Source organism: Perca flavescens, chromosome 9 (genome assembly GCF_004354835.1).
Source record: "Perca flavescens isolate YP-PL-M2 chromosome 9, PFLA_1.0, whole genome shotgun sequence".
Taxonomy (NCBI): domain Eukaryota; kingdom Metazoa; phylum Chordata; class Actinopteri; order Perciformes; family Percidae; genus Perca; species Perca flavescens.
Genome location: NC_041339.1, coordinates 9,193,463 through 9,206,396, shown reverse-complemented (window position 1 = coordinate 9,206,396; position 12,934 = coordinate 9,193,463). Strand labels below are relative to the sequence as shown.

Genomic DNA, 12,934 nt, shown 5'->3' with positions numbered 1-12,934 from the left:
CAGTCAGTAGGTTCTGTCTGTTTTTCAACCACACAGTTTCTCCATCCTTTCTTGTTCACATTTTATGTTGTTTTTCAGTGCTAAAGGCACCTTTCTGGGTTGGCAAATAACCGGAGCTACAGCTGTATTTACCTAAATGTGATGCTGTCCAGGTATACACCCCAAGCCTGTGAACACATATTTGTATTCCTGCAGGATGTCTGCTTCCACATTCTTGTCCACTTTGTAGATTATCTGTACCAGTCCCTTAATTCCTAAGATAGCTGAGAAGTTGGGCTTTATTATCTCAATTTCCAACTCATGCATTTCAGTTTTCTACTTACATTTCATCTTTGCCATGCCCAATGGCACCACCTTATGTATAGGATAGGATAGGCAAAAATAAGCCTTGGCTTTAACTACAGTGGCAAATTGGGGGAAATAATTGTTTCTTTCATGTATGTTAACCTAAATAAAATTCATCATCATCATCATCATCATCACTTTGTGGCGGGAATAGGAGATCAACTTGGAACTGGACTCCAATAACTTTGCAACCCTTTGAGCCACTTGTCAAAAAGGCTGCTAGAGGAAATACGTTGCAATCTGCACCAATAACCAATCTGAACTTGAGCTTGTGGCCATTCACTTTAAGCACTTCAGTCTACTTTTCATTTTTTGTTTTCATGCTAGGTTCTTTTCCGTCACTTTTTCCTGTGAGTCTGGAGAACCAATAAATATCTCACCTTCTTCTTGTTCGATTTTGGTAACACGCCTGTCCATTTTACGAAAGCTTTCCTTCGGCTCCTTAGAGTGGCACATGTGACCAAAGTGGTTTTTACGTGAACATACTTTGCACATCTGACAGGACACTTGTGAGGCTTATGTTTGTATCCACATTTACTGCGTTTAGTTTTATCACTGACACTGCTATCATTGGGCTTTTTTGTTAGCTTCATTTTACTAGCTTGTTCACAGTCACATCACTTTCTTCATGTAATGCTTTTAGATGACTTTGAGTAGTTTTGTTAGCTCTGCAGATATCAATAGCTTTATCCAATGAAAATTTGGGTTCTCTGAGCAGTCTGGCTCAGACCAGGGGTCTCATTTATAAACGTGGCATACGCACAAAACGGGGCTGAAAATGTGCGTACGCCACTTCCCACGCAAAGGTTGTGATTTATAAAAAACAAACTTGACAGCAGAATGTGCGGTCCTCCACGCAAACTCTGACCCATGCATACGCACATTTTGGAAACAATGGGAATTGGCGACGCAGATGGTGAGGTGGTGAACTGAAGTCAGACTGCAGAAAGTACACATGGGAATAACGATTACTCTTAATATTTTCAAGTATTGATGCGTCATGCACATTCTTTCACACCATATCATCCACATTACCATGAAGATTAAATCCAGCAGTGTTATTTGTTGTACTGAGTTAGAATTGTTCCATAAACACCTTGTAAAATGTAATAAAAATTAGTTCTTCATGTTTAATCGGCGCTGTCTCACCGTCACATTGACCGCTACGGAGCGCAGGAGGAGGAGATGGCCCGACTGCATGGAATACAGGATAGCATCAAATACCCTAGCATTAGATAACGGCAGAAGACAGTGTATATAACTAAATATCTGTCTTTAATACTTTGCATATATCATCAAATGTCAAAGTCTAGAAATACAGCTGTTAACCTCTTGCGCAATCGTTACACTTAATGTGCTCGTTATCGGTTCAAACTTTAATACTGTTCGTGAAAAAACCTGCATGAAGAAAAGTGTATTTGCCTATACAATTCAATTTTATTTATAGTATCAAATCATAACAAGAGTTATCTCGAGACACTTTACAGATAGAGTAGGTCTAGACCAAACTCTATAATTTACAAAGCCCCAACAATTCCAACAATTACAGTAATTCCCTCAAGAGCAAGCAGTGCGACAGTGACGAGGAAAAACTCCCTCTTGGGAAGAAACCTCGGACAGACCCAGGCTCTTGGTAGGCGGTGTCTGACGGGCCGGTTGGGGATATGATGAACAGTGGCGATAAAAGTCAAATTAATAATGGAACAGTGACTTTGAACACTTTCTTTTGTCTTCAAAATGTATTTCGGGGTGGGGGATACCACTAGTTAATGCTGTGATTTTGGCAAGGTGTTAACAATCACAATATGTTGTAAACATATAAATGCTGCGGTGACCCCCGTGCGTAATGCTGCATGATGGCACTGCTGGCCCTGCAGGAGGACTACGCCGATAGAAGAATCAGGAGAGAAAGAGACTTCAGGGACTGTGTCAATGACTGGCTAATATGGCGATTTAAATTCCCTAAAGCTGTGCTGTGAAATTGCATTTAAATAAATATATATATAATCTTCAACTTTATCACTAAGGCTTGTCTGGATATAAAATATAGTTCTGTTAAATCTTATCCTATAGGTCTGGTATATCGAAGCTGTCCCCTAGTGCCATAATGCCTGCCGTTTTGGATGCTATTATTAATATAGGTAGTCTACAGATCAGGTTTCCCTACACTATGCAATAACAGGCCGAAATTATAATTCAATTTGCAGCAATTCCTGAACGTCTGAGAAGTTTTTTGCTTTTTCCCTGCCAGTCATCACGATTCAGCGTAACGAAAGAGCAACTGCCAGGGTCATTAACATACTGATCAGCATTCATGAGGTGCTTTGCATTGACTATTTATTGTTAAACATGGGCATGTACAGGGCGAGATAAGAGGCTGATTCCCGTACGCACACTTGTGAGTAATCTGTGATTTATAAAGGGAACATTGCTTATAGATGTGCGTACGCACAGTTTTATAAATCTGAATTTATTTTGACGCCATTTTTGTCTTTTGGCCGTATGCACACTTTTAGTAAGGATCCTACACACAGTTTTATAAATGAGACCCCAGGTCATTAGTAACTCCACACACGATGCAGTCTCTTATTAGCGAATCTGTGAGCTGCCCAAATTCATAGTCCTTTTCTTCATTTTTCAGGTTAGTCACATATGCATCGATCGACTCGCCTTTCCTTGGACTCTCAAGAAGAACATGTGTCTCAAATATGTATCCTCCTTGGCTCACAATACTGCCTAAACTTGTCTTTCAATACGTCTAAATCATCCACATCAAACATCAAAGTCCATGGTATTAAATACTTCTATAGCCTTGTCTCCAGCAACATTACACATCCACACTTAACTTTTTCAGTTTTTCCGGAGATGCCGCTAGCTATGAGGTACAACTCAAACTTCTGGTTACTGTCTGCTTATTCTACAGTATTTGTTACTCATTCAACAGGTAATCAACTTGATAGTGCCCCGACAGGTTAACATGGGACACTACACATCACAACGATTAGCAGAATTTCCGCTGAATGGGACTGCATACGCATCTGCATTCGCTCAACAGCCAAAAGGAACACTCTCAGAAATGACCTGCTACTGGCCAAAGTCTCCCATCAAAACATAGCCAAAGAGGAGATGCAGAAGTCTGGTTTTCTCTCAGACGACTTGAATTACAATATGCTGAAAGACTATTATTGTGTGAATGTTGATTTAGCAGCAGTATTGTTATCCGATTCTATATTCTTCAACTTTCTTTGGGCGCCTCTAACTTCTGCATAAGTTCAGCTACAAAACACATTCAAATATAAAAATGTTCAGCGCTTTTAGCACATGACAAAAGTATTGGTAACACTAAGGTACACAAAAAAGTAGGTAGTTAATGATTAACGAATGAGGAAGGAATGAGGAATGAATGAGTAACGAATGGTTAGTTATTGATTAGTTACTGATTGACTGTGATTCAAGCACTAATAATTAGTTACTGTTAACAGACTGGTAGTTACTGTTAAATGAATGAGTAACAAATGGTTAGTTAATGATTGACTGTGATTCAAGCACTAATGATTAGGTACTGTTAAAAAGACTGGTAGTTACTGTTAAATGAATCAGTAACGAATGAGTAACTACTGGTTAGTTAATGATTAGTTACTGATAAACAGACTGTGTGTGTTACTGTATTGAGTCATTAGAAAATATCAGTAACTAATCATTAACTAACCAGTAGTTCTCATTTGTTACACATTAAAAAAGTAACTACCAGTCTCTTTAACAGTAACTAATCTTTAGTGCTTGAATCACAGTCAATCAGTAACTAATCATTAACTAACCATTTGTTACTCATTCATTTAACATTAACTATCAGTCTGTTTAACAGTAACTAATCATTAGTGCTTAAATCAGTCAATCAGTAACTAATCATTAACTAACCATTCGTTACTCATTCATTCCTCATTCATTAATAATTTTTCACTTTTTTGTGTACCTTATTGTAAAGTGTTACCAAAGTATTTGTCTGCTATTTATATTTTTTTAATTATTAAGTTTTTTCAATTTTTATTTTAGCTATTACAGTTGTATTCATGATATCCTTTACAGTGTTGGTGGTATCACTGTTGCTGTACTCAGTGTTGCATTCAGGCTTTTTCTGTGTTATAATGGAGTGAGTATTGCATGACTTAGAGGGTGATGACATCACTAGTGTGGGAAGCCTTGAAAATCATCTTAAAACCTCTATAACTTGCTCTCACGGCTATTTACTTGTCAGACACGGTTTATACATCAAAACTTAGCTATTCTTGTTTTTTTCAGCTTCATTTAAGCAAAAGTCCTTATAATATAGTTTTTTGAATTAGCTGTCTCACAGCAACAAGAACAACTCTTCTTCTTATCATCCATGGCAATGTTATTTACTTATTCCAGTCTAAACTGTGATATTAGAGTAATTTTTAACTTTATCTACAGAAATAACATGTCTACAACTTCAGCAAAGTCTTGGGATGCTCAAAGTGAAGAAATTTCAGGAATACAGTTTAAGGTTTTTGACTGGGAAGCACGGAAACCAGCAGAGTGCTTCCAATCATTCTCTGAGACTCTATCTCCTCCAGGTGTCAATTAGCTATCACTATGACAACCATCTTATGAGCCACACCTGTCTGTCTGTCTGTCTGTCTGTCTGTCTGTCTGTCTGTCTGTCTGCCTGCCTGCCTGCCTGCCTGTCTGTCTGTCTGCCTGCCTAACTGCCTGCCTGCATTCAAACCTAAAAATATTCCACATCTTTCATACATTTTCAACATTAAACATTTATACTAATTTAAACCATTCCCACTTTTCCAACTGTTGTCACTGCTTTACAGGGGTGATTCTAAGATCAGACCTTTAGGGGGGCTCAGCCACTATTAACACTATGATGGAACTAAACCTGAAACTTTAAGTCACAGTAATAATGACCAATTTGACACAATGTTCTAACATTCAGCAATTTTTGTTGCTTACGTTTCAATTTGGGTTCTAATCTGCGCCATGAAATTACCAACTGGGTAACTACTAACATTAAACTTCATATCCGCACTCCTGCTCTTCCTCTGACAGATTAAATAGAGTGAGACTCAGCCAAAGGTGGGAGTCTGGCACAACCACCTCCGATTGGCCAAAACTATGTTTCTGTTGACCCTTTCCTTGACTGGGTTTTATTGTTTTTTATTATTATTATTTTTAGGGGGGCTGAGATGAAATTGAGGGGGGCTTGAGCCCCCGTAAAAAGGGTCTGAACTCACCAATGCTGCTTTACCTTCTTCTTACGCATTGAAGCCAGCAATCTAGTTTAGCTTTAGCAATTTAGCTTTTCAGCATTCACAAGCATTTTCTACAGAAAATGCATTTTCTAGTTAACCTTTTGTCCTGAATAAAAGCCAAAAATGCACAACTTTAAACAGAGCAGCAGGGTTGTGAATCGGTTAGTTGGAAGGAGATGAATGGGATTTGTAGTAAATGGGCTAAAACATGCATGCATAACCATGTTAGCATCATATATAGTTGGAAGTTGTGAAACATTTATCCTCTTCAGTAAGGAAAAAGATGCAAGACACAATATAAGAAGCAAGAGGGTTTGTGAGAAATATGGTGCTAGTTTGAAGAAACCAGATAGGTAACACGATTAGGACTAGGTAACATAATTATGTAACAGGCCTCAGGTGTTTGTTACCACACTTAATTTCACAACACTAATACTTATCAACATAACAAAATATGTAGAATGATAAATGGACAGCCAAACAGATAAAATGAAGATTACCTGATTTCAGGTGAAGGACTTGGCCAGGTTTAAGCCCATGCAGAGACACCTGTTCCTGTATGACAAGATGATGCTGTTTTGTAAGAAACGAGAGGAGATCACAGATGGACACGAGAAGACCCCCTCCTACAGCTTCAAACACACTCTCAAGGTCAGAGACAGGTGGTGTCCCTTTTGTTTATGTGACTTCTTGGTGTGTGGCAGATTGATAAAGACCCCACTATACTACAAGTATTGTATGCTTTTTTTACGTATAACTACAGCTTTGTTTAAAGTAAAGATATGTAACTTTTAAATGTTTCTGTAACTGTGTAATTTTTCATCTGATGATCATAAATGACCTGTAACAGCAAACAAGACTAATAATATATATAGTGTTTAATTATGCTTTTGGCCTAATATTTTCTTTTTGTCACCCTGTACTTAAAATGGTGGTTGCTACAACAAACTCTTAATGCATTGGCTTGTGACACAGTGACAGTGATACCCGGTTAAGCTCACGATACATTCAAAGTAGGCTAAGTTACCGAATGCAATACTTGAAATGCAACCATGCACCGGTAACATATTCTCTTATTGTAAATGAATGATTTCCTGTGTAAGCAAAACATTCATTGCAACTACATGACCTCCTGGTAACACTAACTCAGTAATAAAGTGGGTATACAGCACCGTAAAGAAAATACCTTTACGTCAGCAGGTGTGGTAAAAACACTGCCGCTTTTGTCGAAAGTGGCCGCTAGAATCAACACAAACTGAAAGTTAGAAATAGCCATTTTAAATGAATTACCACAAATCAACGGGCAATCTGCCAATCTGGGGGTAGGGTGGCATCTCAGCATTGTGCTGGTTGGTTTCTGGGTGTCCTGAAAAATAATTAATTATTTGTAAGACGCAAAAGTTTAGTCTTCTATGTGCACTTCATGGAACAGAATACATAGACAATGCACAGAGATCTCCCTAGCAGGTTATTCTGGCCTTGTCAACTTTTTGGCATTGTTGATGCCACGGTTTTGCAGCATCTTACAGTGTCTTTGCCCTACTGTCTCTGTCCAGATGAGTGCTGTGGGGATCACAGAGAACGTCAAAGGGGACATCAAAAAGTTTGAGGTGTGGTACAATGGCAGAGAGGAGGTTTACATCATCCAGGTATGTTGATGACGGTGGAATGAGTTTCACATAAAAGCAAATGTTTTGATAAGAAAAGGAAGAAAGATTTGTGTTATATATATATAATTTTGTTTTAGGTACTTCTTGGGAGGCATTCAGTAATATTTCCAAAACCCTCCTCTTGGGGACAGTGTTGCACCATACAGCTCTCCCACTTAACCCTTACTTACTCTGAAAAACAGCATAAAAAGCAACAAAACCTCTTCATAATCTTTTTAATATGTAATGGGTTCTGTGTGTGTGTGTGTGTGTGTGTGTGTGTGTGTGTGTGTGTGTGCGCACACATTCTTCCCCAGGCTCCTTCCATGGATGTGAAAAATATGTGGGTGTCAGAGATTCGTAAAGTTCTTACAGGCCAGCTAGAGGCATGCAGAGGTAAACACATGCACATGAAAATATCTCCTTACTTGTTTTACCCCCTTCATAACAACTTATTTTAGTTCCAACTTGAAACCGGACACGTATTTCTTTGTATTTCTAATCACACATTTAACTAATTGCTGTTGCTGCTATTGTATTGCATCTTCACAATCCTTTCTAAACATTCTTTCAAACATTCTAAAAAAAAATACTTTTCAAAATTTGTATTCATTTTCTTCTTAATTTCCATTTTTCCCATATTGTGGCTCTATTATTATTTTCTCCTGCAACAACTCAATTTCTCTCTGTTATCATGAAATTGTCAACAGCAGTATCTATCAGCACATGTTGGAGTTATCCTTTGCTGCAATCTGGCGATAGGCTTGTCATTCTCTTGTACCGACTGTGTTCCCAGTGAGGGCGGAGAGGGACCGAAGGGGGAATAATCAAAAGGAGTCCAAAAAAACAAAAAGCGTCCAGCAAACCAAAAACAACCCAAGGAGGGCGAGAGAGTCTGGGGGAAGCAGAGAGTCCATGGGGAAAGAGGGAGCTCAGGAACTGAGTGGGCACTAGGGGGACAGGGGACCGAGGGCCCTAGGGCACAGGGAACAGAGAGCACTGGGGCACAGGGAACCGAGAGCACTGGGGCACTGGGAACAGAGGAGCACTCGGGGAGCATAGAGGGCGAGAGAGGCCTGGGGGAAAACAGAGGGGCCACTAGGGAGAGGGAACAGAGAGGGGCCACTCGGGACAGCGAACAGAGAGGGGCCACTCGGGACGGGAAACAGAGAGGGGCCACTGGGACGGGAAACAGAGAGGGGCCACTCGGGACGGGAAACAGAGAGGGGCCGGAGAGGCCTGGGGAAACAGAGGGCCGGAGAGGCCTGGGGGAAACAGAGGGCCACTAGGGACAGGGAACAGAGAGGGGCCACTCGGGACAGGGAGGCCCCGGGACAGGGGACAGAGAGGCCTCGGCGACAGGGGTCAGAGAGGCCTCGGCAACAGGGGTCAGAGAGGCCTTGGCAACAGGGGTCAGAGAAGTTTCTGCCTTCGTCGCTGGCCAGCTTTCTGGCGGCCGGCGACGAAGGCAGAAGCCCTTCTGGTGGCCAGGGAGGACATCGAGGGCAGCGCCCCTCTAGGGGCCGAGCAGGCGACGGGTCCGCTGGGCTGGAGTCAGGCGGCGGTCAGCGGGGCTGGAATCAGCCAACCCGGCAACCATAACAGAGGTCTGCAGGGGTGCTGCCAGGACACGAGGGGCAGGAGTGGGTCTGACCGCCGGCACCGGCAAAGTCTCTGGGGGTCAGGTCAAAGGCAAAGTCTTTGGGGCGGTTCAGGGGCGCCGGAGACCGACCGAAGTCTCAGGGGCCACTGCATGAAAAGTGGGATTTTCGTCACTGTAGATTGTTGTGGAACTTCAGGTTTACGACTGCACACGGCAATTTACAGGCAACAAGCTGTGAAGAGCTCAGTTTGGAGTCGGTCAAGAAGAAAAGAGGGTAAGGTTTGGTCAATGTGAATATTTTTCAGGTACATTCATAGGTGTGTTGTGGCCATAAATAAATATCACGCAGTACTGATTGTCTTTATTGATTGATTTTACAGCTGCTGGAAGCGAGACAGAGTGTGCTGGCGGCGGGTGAAGTGGCATTTGGAAGTGCGCCACCATAGACCTACAGGACAACCCTATCAACACACCCATGTGGGGCCCATATGGGTTGGATATGGGCTGGGCTGCCCAGATGGGGCCCAGTTAGTTTTGCCCGGGGGTTCCATGGTGGACCCATGTGGGCAAGCCCAGATGGGCTGAAGGTGGGCTTCACATGGGCCCTAGCTAAAACCCACATGGGCAACCCAGGTTTCTCCCATCTGGGGCCCACACTAGCTGGGCCCCATATGGGCTGATTATGGGTCACTGCTAGTCTACCCATAAGGGAAATAACCATTATTATGGGCTAACAAATACATTTTTGGGGCTTATTTTACAGTCACACCATAAAGTTTTTTAACCCTTGTAAGGTTTTCATATTTTGGGCAGTCATTGAAAATAAGTTATGTTTTATGTTCTGCACAAAAAATGAGCCAAGGCCAATGAGTTTGAGTTAGAAGAACTAATAAATGGCATAATTTCTCTTTTAGCAAACACTGAAAACGGGTCCCACAGACCCGAACATCTTGGGTTAAACAAGCTACAATAACAAAGAGACCAGTAATACAATTAATTAAATTTTTATTTAAGGAAAATTAAGAAAACATGCTTTTCAGCCTTTACTTCCGCGACGAATGTGCGTCATTTTGTAACACATAATAACATAATGCTCGCTTAGTTGCTAGCATGGCACGCCCTCATACTCTGCAACTGACTAGCTAGCAGTACTTAATGCGCATGTGCGACTCCCAACAAAGATGGAACAGAAGTGAGATGTCTCACTCTGTAGCTAAAAAGAGAGCTCAACACATAGGGTGAAAAGAGGAGCTGCAGCAATGTACAGTACAACAAAAATATGGTGTTTTCTGAAAATTAAACCACATACACATATTCTGGTACAACCTCTAAATACAATTCTGAACCTGAAAATGAGCAGAATATGAGCACTTTAAGTATTGTGGTGCTGCAGAGATGTCCACGGCCTACAAATCCTCTCCTACAGACTAAAGAAAAAAATCTTTGTTTGGTACAGATCCTTGCAAAAATCACACAATAATCACTTGAATTTCTTTCAATGTTAATAATTTTCAATGAAAATGAGAATAATGAAAAACGTTAATTCCCTCCAATATCGTGACTCATATTGCAATCACAATATCAGTCAAAATAATCACAATTACATATTTTCCTCATATCTTGCAGCCCTACTTTCCACCTCAAATGAGCCTGAAGCCTGAAGTCCTTGTTGAGGGGTTGCCTGTCGGGCCTTTCTATTACCCCCCCGGTCCCTAGCACCAATGAGACCGCCTTCTCGGCATCTTTACGGGTGATTTGGCTGGTCATGAAGTTTTTCTTTAAGCCTCCTGCAAGAAACAAATATAACGGTTACTTACTTCATATGTGCAAACACCAATCTCAGCCAGGACTGTAAAGGCAACTATGTTAAGAAAAGCGCTATATAAATTAAGATTAATATTAGAACTACATACATACTCTTGAAGGGCGGCAGCGGGAGGTGGAGAGTTGCGTGGCCGGCGGCTGCGTCTCTTCCCCTGGGCAGGAACACCGCTTTGCCTCGCTGCTGCGCCGTTTCCCGCTGATCCAGATGGGACTGGCCAAAGACAGAGTGCTGATCAGGAGGATCTTCCACATAATCCAGGACGACCTGTACGTCGATTTTGGCGGGAAGTTCCATTGCCTTTGCTGGTGGACAGAGAGAAGCTATAGCGGTGCAGCAGAGTCCGTCCGTGGCTGCAGGATCTCGAGCATTGAAAGAACTAAAAGGAGGAAAATATCAGCGAAAGTGGCGGAACATTTGCATCTCCTTGAAAAGGAGTCCATGATTGATGATTTGTTGGCACAGGATTCTGAAAAGGAATACCCACTGGATGATTTGTTAGAGAATACTGAAAGTGAAGATTCCACGGACACTTTCTACGATGCTTGTGATCAGAAATGTTTTGAGAATTCATCAAATGATTTAGAAGATGAAAATTCCTCAGATTTTTTTTATGATTTTAATATTTCCTCATATGATGATTTGGATTCTGAAAACTGGGTGCCAGGTGATATGCCTGGTTGTGATAGTGACTGTGATTTGCATGGAGATGAATGTGGGCTTGCAGATTGGGCTGCAGAATTCAACATACCACAAACAGCGCTGTCTGCACTTCTTAAAATCCTAAGGAGGAAGGGTCTTGATATCCCAATGGATGCCAGAACTCTTACGTCCACTGACAGATCTTGCAATGTGACGAATATGGCTGGGGGGTCCTGCTACCACTTTGGAATCGAAAATGCTCTCATAGCTGAACTAACATCTTTAGGACATTAAGCAAATGTGTCTGATACTCTCACACTTTAAATTAACATAGATTTATCAGGCAATATTTACCTAGTAATTTTGCAAGGAAACCACGATCCTTATTTGAATTCAGCACATGGAAAGCTACAGAGATTTGGCAATTTTTACTTTACACTGGCCCTGTTGTTCTCCTCTATAATATACCCAGTAGTCCTGCATTATGTTTTCCTGACAATTGTGACTACGCTGAGGAGATTTTGAAACTCTTTGTAACAGATTTTGCTGCAATTTATGGCAATGAATTTGTCAGCTATAACATGCATTCATTGATCCACCAAGCTCAAGATTAGGGTTGGGCATCGAGAACCAATTCCTAATCTGAATCGTTTTAAAAATTACGATTCCATCTGAATCGTTTCTTTATTGGAATCGTTTGGAGGATTTGGTTTCAAATCTGATCATAGGTTCCAAATTTAACTTGCACAAGTTTTGGTTTCCGTAGCGACCAGGCGCTTGTTGTGTTGCAGTCATGGAGCACGCTCTAGTGGGGCTTTGTTTTACATTGAAAAAGCCCTGTATAACTGCAAACCACCTTTGAATCAAAATAAACTTTCCTCTTATTTGTGAAATAAGCATGTGACCCGTTTCAACTCCACCCTCAAAGAATCGGAATCGATAAAAACCGGAATCGAAAGGAAGAATCGAAATTGGAATCAGAATCGTTAAAATCCAAACGATGCACAACCCTAGTCAAGATGTACGGAAAAACTGAAAAGACTTGCCCGTTGGCCTCAAAACCCTGTCCAACAACTTGTCAGGCGGATCCATGAGAAGCAGAAAGTGGCAAGCCAAAAGACCACTACAGTTTTCAGCCAACTTAAACAGCTCCACTTTTCTGGATCAATGATTAATTCAATTGCAACATGGGAACAATACAGACGTTACAGTGATGGACAGACACTGATCACCTCCTCTCGTTGCGATGACTGTTTTTCTGTAGGGGGAAGGGTTCTTATTGTGCGGAACATTTTGTCACATTCTGGACCTGTTAAAGTCCTGTGTAATTTCTTTGAAACTGCTAAATCCTTTTTCACCTATCCAATGGACTCATTTTGTTTTCAATTCATCTGAACACTTGCAGCTGTTAACTGCGGAGGAGTTAAAAACAAAAATGGTATTGTTGCCACACAAGGCTGGATACGTGGCATTGCCACTCCTACACTAGTGTGCTATTTTTATTATTGTTTGTTTTAATTATGAATTTACGGAGAAAAAAAAAAGCATGTACTGGGGACAAACACTAAACTCAAGATCTCGCATTTGTGAC

At 41.2% G+C, this 12,934-nt stretch overlaps 1 protein-coding gene across 1 annotated transcript in view; it reads left to right on the top strand.

Moving 5' to 3' along the window:
• The window catches only part of mcf2l2 (MCF.2 cell line derived transforming sequence-like 2), a 210,835-nt gene that overhangs the window by 148,224 nt on the left and 49,677 nt on the right, over positions 1-12,934 (top strand). The window contains exons 22-24 of the mRNA XM_028587646.1: positions 6,138-6,278; positions 7,184-7,276; positions 7,594-7,672. Of these exons, the coding sequence (XP_028443447.1) occupies positions 6,138-6,278; positions 7,184-7,276; positions 7,594-7,672 (313 nt within the window). The remainder of the gene's footprint in view (positions 1-6,137; positions 6,279-7,183; positions 7,277-7,593; positions 7,673-12,934) is intronic.